The following is a 19,086-nucleotide window of genomic DNA, read 5'->3' as shown; positions in this document are numbered from 1 at the left end:
AGGATATTGTTTAACCAAAACTGCAGTTCGTGGTTACAAGTAGCTACAATAATTGTGAGTGAGTTCAATTTATGTTTTTAAACTCTGGTGTCAGTTTCTCCCTTTCATATAGGTCCAGTTTCATTTATCTTGTATGATTCTTTTACTGCCAGAATCAGAATTTTATAGGCAGTTGTTTGTCATGAAACAGTTAACCGTGGATTCTTTATTCAAGTTCATTGCAATTCTGAGTATTGACCAACCAGAAGAATTCTCTTCATACAATGCAAGAGGTTCCCTTACTGGGTTTACTCCTGAGTCTTGTTATATAACCTGATTTGAGGAAATGTTTTAAAAGTTAAATTAAATTCAAATCCCAACCATCAGCACTTAGAAATGTGGATCAGCTTCTCAGGGAGTTTGCATTTCCATTTTTGTGTAATATTATGCCTCCTAAAATATGTGGCTGTGAATGTTCTTAGCTTTTAAATTCTATAGAGATGTTCCTATTGTGAAGTAGATTAGGAACTTCTGAGCCATTTATGAAGGAAAGTAGAATTGTAAGAAGTATGTGATAAAACTTCACGTTTCCAATGATAATAAAATACACATGGGCTCTTTTGTATGCCATATGTTATATAATTGAATATTTTAAAGAGAAAAATTAAAGTATAATAATTTATGCTAATTTTACACAAGAATGAAGGAATTTACTTGGAATGATTATCTGTTTGATAGTTATCTCAGTAAAGCAAATGAAATGTAGCAGTTGAAGGCTTCTTCAGTTGGAAGTGGTGTGGAAGGCTCTGTAAAGTCCTGGCAGGAAAGGCTTGCTTCTATTCTAACTGAAGCCAGCTGAATAGCAGAGTGTTAAATTTTTTTACCATTTGGGGAAACAGCCTCTTGTAAGAAGACTACTTTAGTCATTGTACGTATAAGGAATTGTAGTATTGAATTTTTTCACTGCCCTTGCTCTAACTATGAGGTTTGACATCTTTATTGAACATGGTAATATCTTGAGTACTTTTCCCAAATTCATTTCATATAAAATGCCTGACTGGTTATCTGAGGGAATTATTCACTGTAACAATTAAGAAAACAGCAAAAAAAAATTTTTTTTGAAAGAGGAAGTGGTCAATATGAATACAGGAAACAAATTTTGCAACTGCAGCTTGATCTTTTGGTTGAAAATGCTTTTTATTTACAATGAGAGAAAAATATGTACAATTAAAAAAAGACTCTCAAAAATGGATATTGTTGCTATAAGTGAATCAATGTTCAACTCAAAGATTCTGGAGAAAACACTTTTGCTATTCTCTTGTTTACATATCTATCTGTAGAGTTTATATTCTGTCTATTTTGTCTCTCAGTTTGCCTGTATTAAATGAACATCCTGAATGGTTTCAGTTGTTTCGATTCTTAATATTTGTCCTGGGTGATAATGGATATGTTTTCCTCTTTTGACACTTCACATGGGCAATGGAATTTAATGAAAAATTTCTGCAATTATTAGGTGTAAAAATAAATGTATTTATATTTGGAAACAGGACATAACTTTGATCTATATCATAAGGGAATATTAGTAGGATGAGTTTTGTGTTTTTTTTAAAGGCTATGACACTTAATGTTAGTTATACCATTAAAAATGAATTTGTGGGGGCACCTGGCTGGTTTAGTTGGTAAAGTGTGCAACTCCTGATATCTGGGTCGTGAGTTTGAGCCCCATGTTGGGTGTAGAGATTACTTAAAAAAATAAATAAACTTAAATAAATGAATATGTGATAGGAATGTTGAAACATGCCTTATTTACTACAGTTAAATTTTTTTTTAAGATTTTATTTATTTATTCATGAGAGACACAGAGAGAGAGAGGCAGAGACACCGGCAGAGGGAGAAGCAGGCTCCATGCGGAAAGCCCGATGTGGAAAGCCCGATGTGGGACTCAATCCTGGGACTCCAGAATCACCCCTGGGTGGAAGGCAGTGCTAAACTGCTGGACCACCAGGGCTGCCCAGCTCCAAGTTTTAATTCATTTGCTAGCATTTGTTACTATCTCTATATTGTAAACCTTAATTTTCATTTATTTGTTTCTGAAGTAGTGGTTTTTATGCTAAAAAGAAAAATGGAGTTGGTTAAATAAACATCCAAAAAGAAACAAGGAAGTCAAAATGTCAAAATCTCAAGAGTATCAGGAATGTTGGGGGTGGAAGTGCTACCAAAAGTGAATTTATATAGAGATGAAATACATATAAAAGTCTCTTCAAGGAAATATTTCCAGTTTGCATTATTTCATTTACATTAAAATGTTGACATGAGAATCTGCCTTAGCCTTGTTTTAGTGTTCCTAAAAGCATAACCATTGACAAACCTCCATGTTAATCTGCAAAATATGGGATCCCTGGGTGGCGTAGCGGTTTGGCGCCTGCCTTTGGCCCAGGGCGTGATCCTGGAGACCCGGGATCAAATCCCACGTCGGGCTCCCGGTGCATGGAGCCTGCTTCTCCCTCTGCCTGTGTCTCTGCCTCTCTCTCTCTCTCTCTCTCTCTGTGTGACTATCATAAAAAAAAAAAAAAAAAAAATCTGCAAAATAGCAATAACCAGTAAAATAGCAGAACCCAGTAAGATGATATAGCGATCATTCTTATACCCCAGACCTGACGATTAAGATGAATTAAATAAAAATAATACAAGGGATCCCTGGGTGGCGCAGCGGTTTGGCGCCTGCCTTTGGCTCAGGGCGCGATCCTGGAGACCCGGGATCGACTCCCACGTCGGGCTCCCGGTGCATGGAGCCTGCTTCTCCCTCTGCCTGTGTCTCTGCCTCTCTCTCTCTCTCTCTCTCTCTCTGTGTGACTGTCATAAGTAAAATTAAAAAAAATATTATTAAAATAATAATAATAATACAAATATAAGTATTCATAATATTTATGAACATATGAATACACATATAAAATAAAAATGAATTAAATACATTAAAGTGATATTCACTTATTGAGGTGTGTGTGATAGTGTGTAGCTTTAGACACTTGGCTCTCGCTGTTTTAAAGGCTTTCATATGGCAACTCAAAATATTTTTATTTTTATTTTTTTTTAATTTTTTTAATTTAATTTTTTATTTTTTATTTATTTATGATAGTCACAGAGAGAGAGAGAGAGGCAGAGACACAGGCAGAGGGAGAAGCAGGCTCCATACACCAGGAGCCCGATGTGGGATTCGATCCCGGGTCTCCAGGATCGCGCCCTGGGCCAAAGGCAGGCGCCAAACCGCTGCGCCACCCAGGGATCCCACTCAAAATATTTTTATTTTATTTTATCTTATTCTATTTTATTTTTAGAGAGTGAGAGAGAGGGTAGGGACAGAGAAAAGGGGAGAGAGAGAGAGAATCCCAAGCAATCTCCATGCTCAGTGCAGAGCCCAACTCTGGGCTCAATCTCAGGACCCTGAGATCACAATCTGAGCTGAAATCAAGAGTTAGATACTTAATTGACTGAGCCACCCAGGAACCTCTTGTTTAATAAAATATTTTAATTTTCACTGATAGTAAATATCCAAGCAAGAGCTTGTTATAATCTTGCTACTATATAGAAGTGGGTTCATTTCTTCTTTATACCACTCACTAATGGTACGGCATGAGACAGTTTGCTTCATCTCTGAGTGTGTTTCCTATTCTATGAAATAAAGATAATACTGTGCACCTCAAGGGCTTGTGGTGAGGTTCCAGTGGTATGTGATATATATAAAGGAGAGGCTTTTTTTTGGATTGCAGTTAATTGGTCAACACTGTTTTCCTCATCTGTATTTTGCCTTTTTGTGCCCTTCTCTTTTGATTACTTTTAGCTCCTTCCTCCTCTGTTCCTCTGCCCCCAACCTACTGTGAATCAGTTGGGTATATTTTGAATATTCTAGGACTCTAGGCATTCCACAAGAATATTTATTGAACAAATAGTGCACAGCATCAATAAGATTATAAAAGGTGTGTTTCGTGAGGCCCCTGGTTAGCCAATAATGATGAAATGGAGAGACAAGGAAAACTTGAGTCCATTGGGCTCCCTGCTCAGCTGGGAGTCTGCTTCTCCCTCTCCCTCTGTCCTTCCCCACCACTCATGTTCTCTTTCAAATAAATAAATAAATAAAATCTTTTTTTATATATAAATTTATTTTTTATTGGTGTTCAATTTGCCAACATATAGAATAACACCCAGTGCTCATCCTGTCAAGTGCCCACCTCAGTGCCCGTCACCCAGTCACTCCCACCCCCTGCCCACCTCCCAAATAAATAAAATCTTAAAAAAAAAAAAAAAAACTTGAGTCCATTGGAGAATAAGATAGAGTATCATATGTTATATGCAAACCTGCGTGGTGAAGATAATTAGAACAATAGCAGTTTAAAAATTCGTTTATGAAATACATTGTATATAAAATTACCTGGCCTTCTAAGCAGCAGATACTAGGAATTCAAAGTTGTTTGTGGATTCTGCATCTCTAAAAGCTCTATGCAGATTACAGGTTGTTGAGATAGGCCTGAGGACAGAATTGGGGCATGAAGATGAACGATGTGCAGAAATTGAAAAGATGGAGCAGACAGAGAGCAACTCAGTGGAAAGAACCCCATCTAGGCTCTGAGGGGAACATGCTGCCCATGTTGACCTGCCTGGTGGGATAGGCGACTGAATAGAATCTCCTGCAGAGATGAAATGAGAACAGATTACGATGGATATTAAAAGCCAAATGGCAAAATGAATGTGACCCTGATTAAATGCTATGGAACCTCTCAAAAAACTCACACTAGAAAAGTGCTTTATATTTTCCAAAAGTGTTTTAATCCTCTCTAGAATTCTTTTGTCCCTTTCTAGATGAAAAGGATAAGGCTATAAAACGTTGAATTATCATAGCCTACAGTGGCCCTGCTGGATATGACACAGCCAAGATTGAAGCACATTTCTATGCATCAAATTTAGAGGACCATATGGCTTCACTACTGATTATGTTAAATGAGCTCTTTACTGTTAACCACTGTTCTTACCTATGGAATTATGCAGGTGCTAGTGAGTTGGAATGATATGATAAATAGCAATTGACATGAGGCCTCAGTATCAAGGAGTCAAGGAGGAGAGGCAGGGATTGGCCTCAGCCACCATCTGTTTACCACCCATCCCCACAGCTCTAGACATGTGGGGCAGGCCTCAAGTTGTTACTTCTTACCTATTATTCCTTTCTGGATTAAATTTCTTCTTTCCTGGATGAGAGGTTGTTTTACTTTTTTTCCATGAGGGTTTGTGAGCAGTAAGTTCTTTATTTGTCTGAAATGTCTTTATTTTGCCTTCACTTGAATGCGATAGTTTAGCTAGATATAGAATTCTCTGCTGACAATTATTTTCTCTAAACATATATTTTTTTTAATTTTTATTTATTTATGATAGTCACACACACAGAGAGAGAGAGAGGCAGAGACATAGGCAGAGGGAGAAGCAGGCTCCATGCACCGGGAGCCTGACGTGGGATTCGATCCCAGGTCTCCAGGATCGCGCCCTGGGCCAAAGGCAGGCGCTAAACCGCTGTGCCACCCAGGGATCCCTAAACATATTTTGAAATATCATCCCATTGTCTTTGATCATTGATCATTCCTCTTGGGAGGTTGGCTGTGTACTTAATTGCATTCCTTTGTAGATATGTGACTTTCCTGCCCCAGGTGTTAAGACTATCTCTGCCTTTGGTGTTTTGTAGCATCGCTATGATGTTTCAAAGTATAGATTTTTTTCCTTTCTAGTTTTTCTACTTTGGGTTCAAATGGGAATTTGTTCCTTTTGTAAATGTGGGGACAGCTTTCAGGTGTTAACTCTTCAAATGTTGCCTGTGTTTCATTCTCTCAAATTGTTGGTTTGGGGACTCATAGTAGATGTGTGTGAAATTTCTCATTCTATTTCATGTGCCTCCTAGGTTTGTTTTCATTCCTTCCCTTTCTTTATCTCTATATATTACATTTTATGTAACTTTCTTAGCTACTTCATGAATTCTCTTTATTCTGTTTTTTTTAATATTTCATTTATTTATTCATGAGAGACACAGAGAGGCAGAGACATAAGCAGAGGGAGAAGCAGGCTCCCTGCGTAGAGCCTGATGTGGGACTCGATCCCAGGACCCCAGGATCACCCCCTGAGCCAAAGGCAGACTCTCAACCACTGAGCCACTCAGGCCTCCCTAATTATTCTATTATTTAACTCACCTATTACATTTTAAAATTTCAGTGACTGTATTTTTAGTTTCTAGATATTCTATTTGGTTCTTTTTCACATATGCTTCAACTTTTTGTTTGTTTGTTAAATATTTTATTTACTTATTCATAGACACAGAGAGAGAGGCAGAGACACAGGCAGAGGGAGAGGGAGAAGCAGGTTCCATGCAGGGAGCCCGATGTGGGACTCGATCCCAGGTCTCTAGGATCACATCCCAGGCTGCAGGCGGTGCCAAACTGCTGCGCCACCAGGGCTGCCCCGCTTCAACTTTATAATGTCATTATTTTCATGAGTTCTATTGCTTCTTTTATTTCTTCAATTATTTTTAATATTCATTTTCTCTCTCTCTCTCTAATAAATAAATAAATAAAATATAGTATTTAAAAAGCGGAGGGGGAGCATCTGGGTTGCTTAGTTGGTTAAGTGTCTGCCTTTAGCTCAGGTCATGATCCTAGGGTCCTGGGATCAAGCCCCACATTGGGCTCCCTTCTCTGTAAGAAGTCTGCTTTTCCTTCTCTCTCTGCCCCTCTTCCCGTGCTTTCTCTCTCTTTCTCAAATAGACAAATTAATTAAATAAAGTATTTGAATATTCTTGTTTTATATTTTCTTCCAAATTGTTCTTTTAGCTCAAGTTCTTATGGTGATAATTTTTCTCTCTATTGTGTCACCTCTCATGGTAGTTTATTTCCTTGTTCATTTATGATTATTGTCTTTTTCGTATGAGCATGTCTTCAATAGGGCTGTTTTTTATTTCTCTCTGAGAATCTCATAAAAGCAGGATTATATGGAACCCAGCAAGGTTTTTATATCGGTTTCTTCCAGGCAACCTGGGACTAATTTTTATGTTAATTACTTGGGTTGGGAATTCTTGTACCATCTGTAATAATAGATACAAGTTTAAGATTTTGTTTCTCAGAGGATGCACTTCCTCTACTCCACCACATTGCCTGAGACCTTAACAAGCTTCCTTGCTGTCTTCTCTGGTCACTAGAGAAATTTTGTTAGGTATGACCTCGCTGAAAGAAAAGCAGAGAAGATGAACATTGAGATTAAAGTAAAGAAAGGGCCTGTGGTCTTATGTCTTGAACTCACTGATGGTATATGCTGAATACCACGTGGAAGATTTTTAGTATTAAACCTTACTGATTAAACATCTATTGTGACTTGGGTCCTAAGGGTGAACAGCTGCCAACCTACCACCAAACACATCAGATTTCTTAGAACAGGAAGCCTGTATTTCTTTTCTTTCCCTGGGGAATGTAACATGACTACTTTTTTTTTTCCTCTTCCGAGGAATGTATCTTTTCTAGAACTGCATTCAAGTGCTTTCAGTATTTTTGTTCTTTACGGTAACACCACAGCCATAGAGAATGATTCTTCGGGCATTAACTTTCTAGAATCCAGGCTGTCATCTTCAGCTGTATTTGAAACCTTATGAGTGTCATATTCTGGGGTGAAGTTATTATTGAGAGTAGAGGGAGAAGAGAAAGAGATCATCAATTTTTACACTGCCACAACTGAAAGCCAAGTCTCTTGCCAATGACAATGCATTAGAAACTGGGGAAGAGAGGGAGCCAACTCTTGGAGACCATGATTTATATTTTACCAAGCTCTCTGAGCTCATACTGAATTTTTGACCAGCCTACTTTGAGGCAGAGCCAACCTTAAGATGAACAAGATCAGCTTTGGCTTCTCTTTTAGCAAAAATGGTCACTCACCTTGAGTAAATGGATATTTCAATTTCTACTTTTCAAACAAGGCAACCAGAGTATAGGGAAACAGAAGGCCTTTTCTTAAAACTGTTTAGCAAGTGAATGGCCCATGTGGGATTGAGATGCTAGTCTCATTTGCTATCTTCCTGTGTTCTCTTCTTCTTCTATTTCAGTGACTGTGCACCAAAGTAACCTACAATCCTGGAGCTAGAAGTTGTAAGACTGTTAAAAAAAAAAATCAGGAAATTGCTGAAATATTTTAAGCATATTTCTTTGGTTAACTTATTTTGAAGTTTTTCTCTGTTTTGTATTTTAGCTGCCTTTATAATTTATCAAAGACAGACTCATTGTTTTGGCAAGTCCCAGGCTTGGAAGTCTCCAACAAAAACTCCCAGCACTCCATCTGAATAGGAATTTTTAAATGCATTCTTAGTCTTGAACTTGAAAATGCATTCTAGATGCAACAGTTTGCTGGGAAATTTAAACAATGCCATTTATCATACAATAACATTGTTCCAGACAGAGAACTTTTTCATCTCTTCCTTTGTTAGTATCCCTCCTACTACATTTTCTTTTTAGAGTCTTTTTTCTTTTTCTTTCTTTCTTTCATTATTTTTCTTTCTTTCTTTCTTTCTTTCTTTCTTTCTTTCTTTCTTTCTTTCTTTCTTTCTTCTTCTTCTTCTTCTTCTTCTTCTTCTTCTTCTTCTATCTCAAAGGCAACCCATGCCTCTTCAATTTTTAATATTTTGGAATTAGAATTTGTTTCTTTAATCTTTTTGACAAAATAAAATGTTCCTTAACTACTCTTTTAAGAAGTGATCACTATTAATGTTTTATTTTCACAATAATTATGCTGAGAATGCTGTTTTGGAAACTTAAGAAAACTTTTTATTTTTTATTTTTTAGAGATTTTATTTATTTATTCATGAGAGACACACACACACACACAGAGAGAGAGAGAGGCAGAGACACAGGCAGAGGGAGAAGCAGGCTCCATGCTGGGAGCCCAATCCTGGGACTCGATCCTGGGCCTCCAGGGATCACACCGCTAAACTGCTGAGCCACCCGGGCTGCCCAAGAAAAAAAAATTTTTTTTAAGATTATTTATTTATTTATTTATTCATGAGAGACACACAGAGAGAGGCAGAGACACAGACAGAGGGAGGAGCAGGCTCCACGCTGGAAGCCCGATATGGGACTCGATCCCAGGAGTCTAGGATCATGCCCCGGGCCAAAGGTGGCGCTAAACCACTAAGCCACCCGGGCTGCCCAAGAAAATTTTTTTAAAATCACATACAGCTTTCATTTTCCCTAATCATTAAATACTCTTTATATATATATATATATATATATATATATATATATATATATATATATTTGACTGCATCTTAGGTCATCAAGGATATGACATATTTAACCAATGATATTACTAGGCATTTGTTTCAAGTTATTGTCTATTATAAATAATACTATGATGGATATCTTTTGTGGACATTTGAAATGGTTTCATTAAAAAAAAAGAAAAAGAAAAATGAAATGGTTTCATTAGGGGGGCTCCTGACTGGCTCATTTGGTGGAACATACAATCCTTGTTATTGGATTTGTGAGTTCAAGACCCACCTTGGGTGTGGAGATGATTTAAAAAATAAATACACATAAAAATGAATTAATTAATTAAATTATTTCATTAGGATAAATTCCCAGAAGTACAGATGCTGAGTCAAGGACTAGGAAACATAAGTTTTACTCCTAATCACTGACAAATCCTAGAGAAATCTAGTATACCAACTAGTTTTCAGGGATTCTGGGCTGGTTGCTGTTTTAATGGGTCTCAAATGCCTAGAATATAGGTTAGAGCATTCAGTGGCCCCTTCCTTCTTTGTGTGCTGCCAAAGTGTGTGTGCTTCTCTTTAACCCTGACCCTGAGTCCAAAGGGAAGGGGTGCTCTGGTGGTCAGAGCTCCTTGCCAATCTGAGAATCCCCAAGTTTGCCATCTGTGGACTGGGGATTGTTGTAATGTGCTGGTGTCATTGCATGGCATCATGTAGCTGTGCTTCTGGACTGTCCAGGGCTTGCCCCGGGCTGCCTTACCTGCTGTTGGTGTTTTCACAGATCACAGATGAAGGACTCCAGGTTGTCATGTTCCCAGTGGTTGTCAGAGGGTGGAATGTACAGGCACTTTTACTTTCTAAACCACACAGTTCTATAAATGGGAATCATGTACAGCAAGCAAATTTTTGTAACTGGGTGAAAAAAGAACTAATGATGGAGAGAGGCCAGATAACCCAGGTTACCAAATTTGTAGATTTTATTTCATCCATGATATATCTTTTTAAGACTTTATCTTTTTAAAATCTTCTCTACTACACCCAATATGGGGCTCGAACTCACAAACCCCGAGATCAAGAGTCACATGCTCTACCAACTGAACTAGCCAGGCTCCCCAGTTTTATCCACAATATTAAATCAGTGGCTCAGGTAGTTTAAAGGGGGTACATTTGAAGCCAAGAGCCCTACTGGATCCTTGCTGTGCCTGAAGCCCAGGCCACTCACCCTTCTGGATCCTGGGGATAGTGGTCAAGCCCATCTGCTCCCTGGGTGGAGCTGCCTCAGTCTCCAGCTATTGGATAATGATTATGGGCACCCTGGCAATAATGCAAAATCATGAATTCCAAATAAAATCTCGATTTAGTCCCCTTTTCTGTCCAGCCTAGAATACAGTTGGTTTCTTTTTATGATAATGATAAAATAACACATTGAAAGTATAGCTGCTCTGAAAAACATTTACTGTCATTTGAGCTACCATGGTGACTGTAAATTATTCCTCATTGCTGTCCCCAGATTTCTGGGAGTAAAAGATGCGCCTTTTAAATGTATACTATTACATGCCTTTAACAAAGTTAAAAGTGGCTTTCCTAAACCTCTGAACACTGCTGTACTAAATGGTTTATCATTTAAGAAATAGGAGCATATATAAAAATGCAGGAGATCTGAGGCCATGTTCAAAAAATTAATAAATCTCATTATTTATTTACGGTAAATATGTAAATGGAACCAGTATGTATTTGCCCGTTTTTGTGAAAAGGTCAAAAGCCATGAGCAGCCCTGAGAAAAAATGTGAGTGTGTAATTTCTTAAGCAAATCAACCATGTTCCCCACATGAAACTGAACACATTTCTTAGTACACCCTACATTTTCTACTTATGACAGCTGAGACTCGGCTAACAGCGTTGTTTTCTTCCCTTAATATCTGAAATATTAAGGGAAAAAATAACACTGAACTGAACAGGAAGTAGCTGCACATTTTGGCCAATGCTAATAGTCTAAATTTAACTAACTAAATGGATTATAGTATTTTTATCTTTAAACCCGTAAGGATTTAGAAGCATCGGGCTGCAGTTCAATTTCTAAATTATTGTTTTCCTTATTTAGATACTTCAACTCTGACCTTTCAGGCAATCCAGCTTTACTTCCATAGGACATTTAGAGGAGCTGTGTTAAGAGCAACCATGCAGTGAAGTCATGTTCAAGCAGTACATACTTAGGCCTGTTTGGATTTCTTTGGGGAGATTCCCAAGGGTTTGTCAAAGAAATTCTGAAGTTTAAATTCAGTCTTTCTGATTGACAGTGGAAGTGGCTTAGATCTTATTCAAAGATGTCTGTGATTTACAGCCTTAGGCAATTGTGGTCATTCTGGATTTTTTAAGAATATTTTCTCTAAATTCTATGACTGACTCATTAAAGAAAAACAAAACCCCAGAACCCTCTGAACTTCTCTTGGCCCTACAGTTATGTTGCTATAAGATGTAATGTCTTGTATTCTTAGAACAAGAACTTTAATTTAATTGCAAGATACAGCTTATGGTCTGGCTTGGGAAGGAAATACCTCTTGAAGATAATAGTCACTATTTTTAGAATGACTTAAACAGAGATGAGAAAAAGTGGTCTTTATGATCTTCATTTAGCCTTAGACTAGGAGATACACTCTCTAAAATATATAGTGACTTACGGGTCACTCCGGATGAGTTTTTGAAAGCACTTTTAAAGATATTTTTAAAAACGTATTTGTAAACGTGAGTAACCGACTCAAGGCTAGTTTTAGAGACTCTTCTAAGTTCCATCACAAAATTAACTTAAGAGCTTATGAAACAAAAATAGATTTTCCATAGTAAAACTTGCTCAAACAATGGCACATTCCTGGGCCCGGGATTCAAAAGTGGGTATTAATTCAAAGCAGCTGGATGCTGGGATTGAGAATAAGACTGTCCTGTCTTCCTGCCCCAGCCCTGCAGGAATTTGATGTGGGACAATATTTTACTGCCTTTAAGTGCTTCTCTGTCCAATTAGAGAGAGAGGGAGGAGAGAGAGACTGTAGGAAAATAATACATACACACATACACTTTGCAACTTTACGTCCACATGTTTGCATTCAAGAAAATCTCCCAGGGAGATGATGCTTCTTTAACATAAAGGTAGACCATTCCCTCTGACATATGTTTGTCTGATTTGTTTTCTTCTACTCAGCTAGCTTTCCAGGCTGGAGGTTTATATGAATCATTCCTGATTTCAGCTTCTTCAGCTCCCATCTAGTGGTCCCTAGTTAGGTTCCAGGATCACTGCAGATAAAGCTTGTAAAGGGCATCGTGAAACTATTACGAGTTAATATGCTCACGAAAGCAATTATGTAATCCAAGTGAACACAGTATTATTAGGGATTCGGGGGAACTGAGGAGGTGATCGCTGCCACTTCCAAACAGATGGTGGTGGGGTACCTCTGGCAGGGTGCTCCAGTTATGAGTGAAACATTCCATGGTTAATATGTTGGGTGTATTGTCAGGAAGCTTGTATCTGCTCGGGGTGTGTGTGTGTGTGTGTGTGTGTGTGTGTGTATGTACCTACCTACACATGCATAATGATGACATTTTGCTCTCTGTTTCAGAGCTCAAGCTATTTTAAAAATTCACCAAGTTAGAATAATTTCTCCAAAATAAATAAGGGGACTCCATCTTGTAACTTGTTACTCTTATTTACAAAGGAGATGAGGAAACGACCCGTCCCCCTTGAATTTTTGTAAGACTTTTTCTGAGGAAGGTTTATAAATGAAATAGAGAATTTTTAAGAAATTTAAGGTCTACCTGGGAGTTTCCTTGTTTTTTTTTTTTTTTCATAGTCACAACAAAGCGATACATGATAAAACTAAGTAATTGAAAGAGTTAAAGGCTTTTTGTGTTGGAATCATTAGGAGAACAGATGGTATGCACGGAGGTGGGAAAGCTATTATTTAAACAGAGGAGGCCTAGAGTATACTGAAAGGGCATGGATTTTTGAGGGTAGCTGGGGACTTAACATTTTGGGGACCAGATTCATATATTTACTAGTGGACACAGTAGAAGCGGAAGCTAGAGCATATGGTCAGGAAGGGAGTTAACAGACGGCCGACAAAGAGGAAGAATATGGCCGTTGAAGTAACCAAGGGGAGATGAGAAGTATATAAAAATGAGATTTTGAGGGTTTTGAGATCTCTAAAGCCCTTGAGAAACCAAGAAAAAAAAACCCTCAGGTAATCAGGAAATCAGTTTGGAAATATTTATATTGTTAACCTTTGTCTGAGACGTGTTGGAGAGTAGGATGAAGGAAGCAACTCTGAACAACCACATTGAGCTTTCACCAACACGCAGATGAGTGAAATGTGTCAAGGAAGTGAAAATCAGGTGAGGCCTCCAAGTCACAGAGGCAGGAAACCCTACAGAACACCGAGATGCTGAAAATCTGATAGTAGGTGCTCCCGGTGGTCAGGCAGAAAGTGGGGCACCGGCTTTACATTTGAACTTGTCTGTGTTCTTTTTTTGTCCTTAAAAACGATTGGGTTTACTAAAACAAAACAAAAAACAAAGAAACAAAAAGTTCTCTTGGTTATGTTGGAACGAGGCTCTTTTCCTGTTGTGTTTTTGGCTCAGTGTGGGAGTCGGCCAAGTCACCTGCGGGCCAAGCCACCTCTTCATCTGGCAGGGGGTAGTTTTTGCCCTGCATGAATTCAGACTGTGTTAGAGATTCATGAGGTCATACTTCTCCAGACATCTCCAAAGTGCTAGATGAATCTATAGTGGGCTCACCAGCATAACCATCAGTGGTATTTGTGAATGACTTCAGAGTTTTCAGGCATTTTTGTTCAAATGTGACTTTTTTTTCTTTTTTAAAAAAGATTTTATTTAGTTATTCATGAGAGACACAGAGAGAGAGGCAGAGACCTAGGCAGAGGGAGAAGCAGGCTCCATGCAGGGAGCCCGATGTGGGACTAGATCCTGGCACTGTGGGATCACGCCCTGAGCACCAAAGGCAGGTGCTCAACCACTGAGCCACCCAGGCGTCCCTTGTTCAAGCTTTAAAATCAATTCTGCAGGGATGCGCAGTTGGCTCAGTTGGTGGAGTGTGCGACTCTTGATCTTGGTGTCATGAGTTTAAGCCCCATGTTGGGCGTGGAGCCTGCTTAATTACAAAATAAAAATAAATAAAATTGATTCTGCAGTTTGTCGACAACTGCCCCCTTTTGCGTAGGTGTGTAATTAACCAAAATGTGAATTAGAAGAGAGAAACAAATGCATGAATTTTATTATTGATTATTTAGGAGAAAATCAATGCAGTAAAACACAAAGAAGGTGCCATATTTACTACTTCTTTAAACTATACACTAAAAGTAAACATCTGAGCACCTCCCTAGATCAGCTGTAGAGTATGCAACTCTTGATCTCTGGGTTCAAGCCCTATGTTGAGTGTAGAGATTAAAAATAATAATAATAATAATAAACATCGTGGAGAGTGTTAGGTCCATAAGGATCACTGGTTCCATGCCTTTGTAATTCATGAACTCCACTGAGAATTGCATAAAAAAAAATTCTGGGGATCCCTGGGTGGCGCAGCGGTTTAGCGCCTGCCTTTGGCCTGGGGCGTGATCCTGGAGACCCAGGATCGAATCCCACGTTGGGCTCCCGGTGCATGGAGCCTGCTTCTCCCTCTGCCTATGTCTCTGCCTCTCTCTCTCTCTCTGTGACTATCATAAATAAATAAAAATTTTTTAAAAAATTCTGGATTCCTCCATCCCCTCCTATCTATCTATCTATCTATCTATCTATCTAAGCACAGGTTCTCACAAGGGCCATCTAGGTAACATAAATATGTGAATGGGCCAAGCACAAACAATAAAGAATAGGGGCACTTGTGTCAAACTAGAAAGTAATGCCAAGTTAAGACAATAGAGAATGGTAGGGTTTGTGAAAAACTAGGGTGCACATCCTTACCTAAACTAAATTCAAGATCTAAACAATTTCTAGAAAATAATACCTGCTAAATATAATGCATTGGAGGTCGATTTGCCTGCAAACCCCTCCAGTTTGCAATTCCAGGCTCTTATCATATGTAAACATTTGGATACTCTCGTTTTTTTTTTTTCCCCAAGGCTCGACAACAAGCTCAAGTACGTCACCAAATGGCAGAGGACAGCAAAGCAGATTACTCATCAATTCTCCAGAAATTCAACCATGAGCAGCACGAATATTACCACACTCACATCCCCAACATATTTCAGGTAAGTGATTCAGGCTTCTCAGATTGGCTTTGCCTTTAGAGACACATTTGGAATCATGATTGCTGGGCTTATGAGTATTTACAGAATTCTGCATTTCCTTGAGCTGAAGTCACTTTTTGAAGCATCCAGGGGGTGCCTAGGTGGGTCAGTCGGTTAAGCACTTGACTCTTGATCTCAGATCTTGATTTCAGGGTCATGAGGTCAAGCCTTGAGTTGGGCTCTGCTCTGCGCTTGGAGCCTAGTTGAAAAAAATAAAAATATAAACAAACAAATCGAGCATCCAGATCAAGCATTGACTGGCAATAAGAAGAAATATAATCTTAATCTCAGGGTTAATCAATGACCTTTGTAGATGTCCTTAGTTTGCAACTGCAGCCTTCTTTGCCAGTCTTAGAAGTACAAGTCTTAGATTAGCACCCTCTTTGCTAAAAGGACCATTCAGATTATAAAATGCCAACTAAATTTTAGGAGTCCTAGCAGAATCCATACGGCTGTAGGATTTGAACACATGACAGTCTTTTTCTTTTTTTTATTTATGATAGTCACACAGAGAGAGAGAGAGAGAGAGAGAGAGAGGCAGAGACATAGGCAGAGGGAGAAGCAGGCTCCATGCACCAGGAGCCCGACGTGGGATTCGATCCCAGGTCTCCAGGATCGCGCCCTGGGCCAAAGGCAAGCGCTAAACCACTGCGCCACCCAGGGATCCCTGACAGTCTTTTTCTTTGCATTGTTTTTCTTCTGGGTACTTTAGGTTGTCAGAAATGGCATGAGAAAAGTTATAGACCTGTTCTCCCACACTGGGAATCTTTTACAACTCGTGTCCCATTGTAGAAAAAAATAACAAGTATTTGCCTCTTAGTGTCTACACACATAGCAGACAGCAGACGAGAACCTCCAACTAGTAGAGGGAAGATACACTCGTTACATTTCAGCCTGGGTTGGGTTGAGACCGTTAACCGACACCAGGCTTTTGGTATAGTGAAGTAGCAGATCAAAGGCAGAGATGTTTGAAATGTATCACCAAATGGTGTCAACGGGAAAAGTACTTGAGCTTGGGGTTCTCACTGAAATTGGAATGGAATCCCATAAAGTATACATCTGGGCAGCCTAACAACTCATCAAAGATGTGTACAGCTGACCAAGACAGAGGCAATAATCATAATGAAAGTATAGCCTTAACCCTACCGATCGGCCTATTTCCCTCCGATCGAGACCTTTCCTTGAGACCGTTTGCTCAAGGTAACAATGCCACTGAAAGCAACTTCTGTGAGTCATAGTGGACCAGATTGATTTCATGCAAAATCTAATGTTGCAGAAAATACAGGAGATGGAAGAACGGAGGATAGTGCGGATCGGAGAATCAATGAAGACCTACGCGGAGGTTGATCGGCAGGTGATTCCGATCATTGGGAAATGCTTGGATGAAATAGTAAAGGCAGCTGAATCAATCGATCAGAAGAATGTAAGTATTGTAGTTTGAACTTAATTTACAACGAAGGATTCTGGTTCCATTATTTCTTCTCTTCTGTCCACAGTGACCTCGCTGAATTATCTCAAGATGGATAGTTGTTTCCAGTTCTTACGAGTACTTTGCAGCCATAGTAACACCATTTTAGAGTGTTCTGTTCAGCCTTAGTGTTTTGGATTTAGCTCTCACATTTCTTTTCCAAAAAAACACAGATAAGTCTGGGACATTACAGAATTAAATTGAAATGTTTTCCTGTCAGTTGGCTGAGTAACCCCACACTCTGGGATCTGGTTCTTTAGGGCTCTGTTGCATTTCAGGTCAGATAATTCTTTATTGTAGGGGCCTGTTTTGAGGACTTCAGAGTGTGTAGTAGCATCATCCATGGCCTCTACTAACCAGATGCCAGTAGCACCCTTCCCTGGGTTATAAGGATCAGAAGTGTCTAGACATTGCCGTATGTCCCTTGCAGGACACAATCGTCTCCATCTGAGAACACTACTTAGGGCCAGTGTCATTCATTTGGATTCCTTTCCTAGAAACCTACCTATTTCCCTCAACAAAAATAACTAGGATACCACTGTAGGCTTTTACAAACATTTATTAATTTGCAAAACCAAATATTTAACAAAAAGCAATGTCAAGAGTATTCTTTGTCATAAGAGCATCTTGGAATGAGCCCAGGCAAGGAATCAAAGCTGTCTTTCCGATATGAGCATATCTTAGCATATAGATTCTTCATTGCCCTAAGGACATTTTAGGTGTATTAACATTTAAGGCCATATGTGTAAAAAAATTGTTATCAATCCAATGTGCAGAAATACTTCCAAATGTGTTAAATGATAGTGTTTGTAGAAAGAATAGTTCCAGTAGCAGGCATATTTTTTTTATTTTAGAATTCCTCGATCTCTATTTTTATTAACATCTATTTGCCAAAGCCTCCTTCTTTGGTGATTTCAGCTAACTTTTTTGGGGGAAATTACTGATGCCTCTTAATTGATGGTGTTTCCCCCACAAAGCTACATTATGCCAAGAAGTAGTTGTAAGTGATCAAACCATCCTTTTCTTACACTGAAAATCTCTTTATTTGATGGTTTTATCTCCTTTAAGCACCTCTAAGTCCTTTTGCTGAACATGAGTCTTGGTTGAGACACGTGACTGGTCATGCATCCATGCAGTCCAGTTTTCCATGGTATGAGTGCCTTTTCCATTTTCTTACCGCTGTTACTTCATTGATTTTGGACATCTTTGCATCCTCAGCTTTGGACAAAGTCTTTTGGTGGCTCATAGATGCCTGGCTCATGGAGAGAGATCGAGAAATAGTCTTGGTGAGGTTTTCCCTCATCACAGTGTTTAAAATGTCAGCAGTCGCCAATAAATGACTGTAGGGAGGGATCTTTTAAAGGGAAATAATAATCGTGAGATTTATAGGTAAGCTTTCACCTCTATTGAATCTTGGCTTTTTTTCTTAGCTTCATTGACTTCTGGCATTGATTAAATTCTGAAACAACCCTGATTTTAATTTTTTGTATTAGAAGCTTGGAAATGTCTTTTTCCTTGAAACTTCACAGTTTTATAAGATCATGTCTGAATGATGGTTTCCCTTGATCATTTTTATATGGGAAATTGTGAGCACCCTAGATCTTTAGGATATTTCTCCCATTATGGGAGCCTTGTTTTCCCATTATATCACTGATCATTCTGTTTCACCTACAACCTTTATGTTACTAAATCCAAGAGTCTTTCTAGGTCTTCATTCAAGCTCATATTCAAGAACTTGAACTATTAGCAGCACCGGCCCCCACTCAAACACTCTCCTACCTGCTCTTCCTTCACTTGATTCCCAGGAAACCATATATAATATGGTTATATTATATAATATAATATATTGTAATTTCAGGATTCGCAGCTGGTAATAGAAGCTTATAAGTCCGGGTTTGAACCTCCCGGGGACATTGAATTTGAGGATTACACTCAGCCCATGAAGCGCACTGTGTCGGATAACAGCCTTTCGAATTCCAGAGAAGGCAAATCAGAGCTCAAATTTGGTGGCAAATCCAAAGGAAAGTTATGGCCATTCATCAAGAAAAATAAGGTACTGATGGTTGGACCCA

The 19,086-nt window shown here is 38.8% G+C and overlaps 1 protein-coding gene across 19 annotated transcripts in view; it reads left to right on the top strand.

The window, feature by feature from the left end:
• The window catches only part of FNBP1 (formin binding protein 1), a 152,486-nt gene that overhangs the window by 105,910 nt on the left and 27,490 nt on the right, over positions 1–19,086 (top strand). For all 19 annotated transcript variants that reach the window (XM_077851026.1, XM_077851027.1, XM_077851028.1 and 16 more), the window contains 3 exons: positions 15,379–15,507; positions 16,823–16,969; positions 18,873–19,067. In XM_077851026.1, coding sequence (XP_077707152.1) covers positions 15,379–15,507; positions 16,823–16,969; positions 18,873–19,067 — 471 coding nt within the window. The remainder of the gene's footprint in view (positions 1–15,378; positions 15,508–16,822; positions 16,970–18,872; positions 19,068–19,086) is intronic.

The sequence above is a fragment of the Canis aureus genome, chromosome 16 (genome assembly GCF_053574225.1).
Source record: "Canis aureus isolate CA01 chromosome 16, VMU_Caureus_v.1.0, whole genome shotgun sequence".
Taxonomy (NCBI): domain Eukaryota; kingdom Metazoa; phylum Chordata; class Mammalia; order Carnivora; family Canidae; genus Canis; species Canis aureus.
Note: the sequence above shows the minus strand (reverse complement) of the source record. Positions and strands in the feature narration are given on the sequence as shown.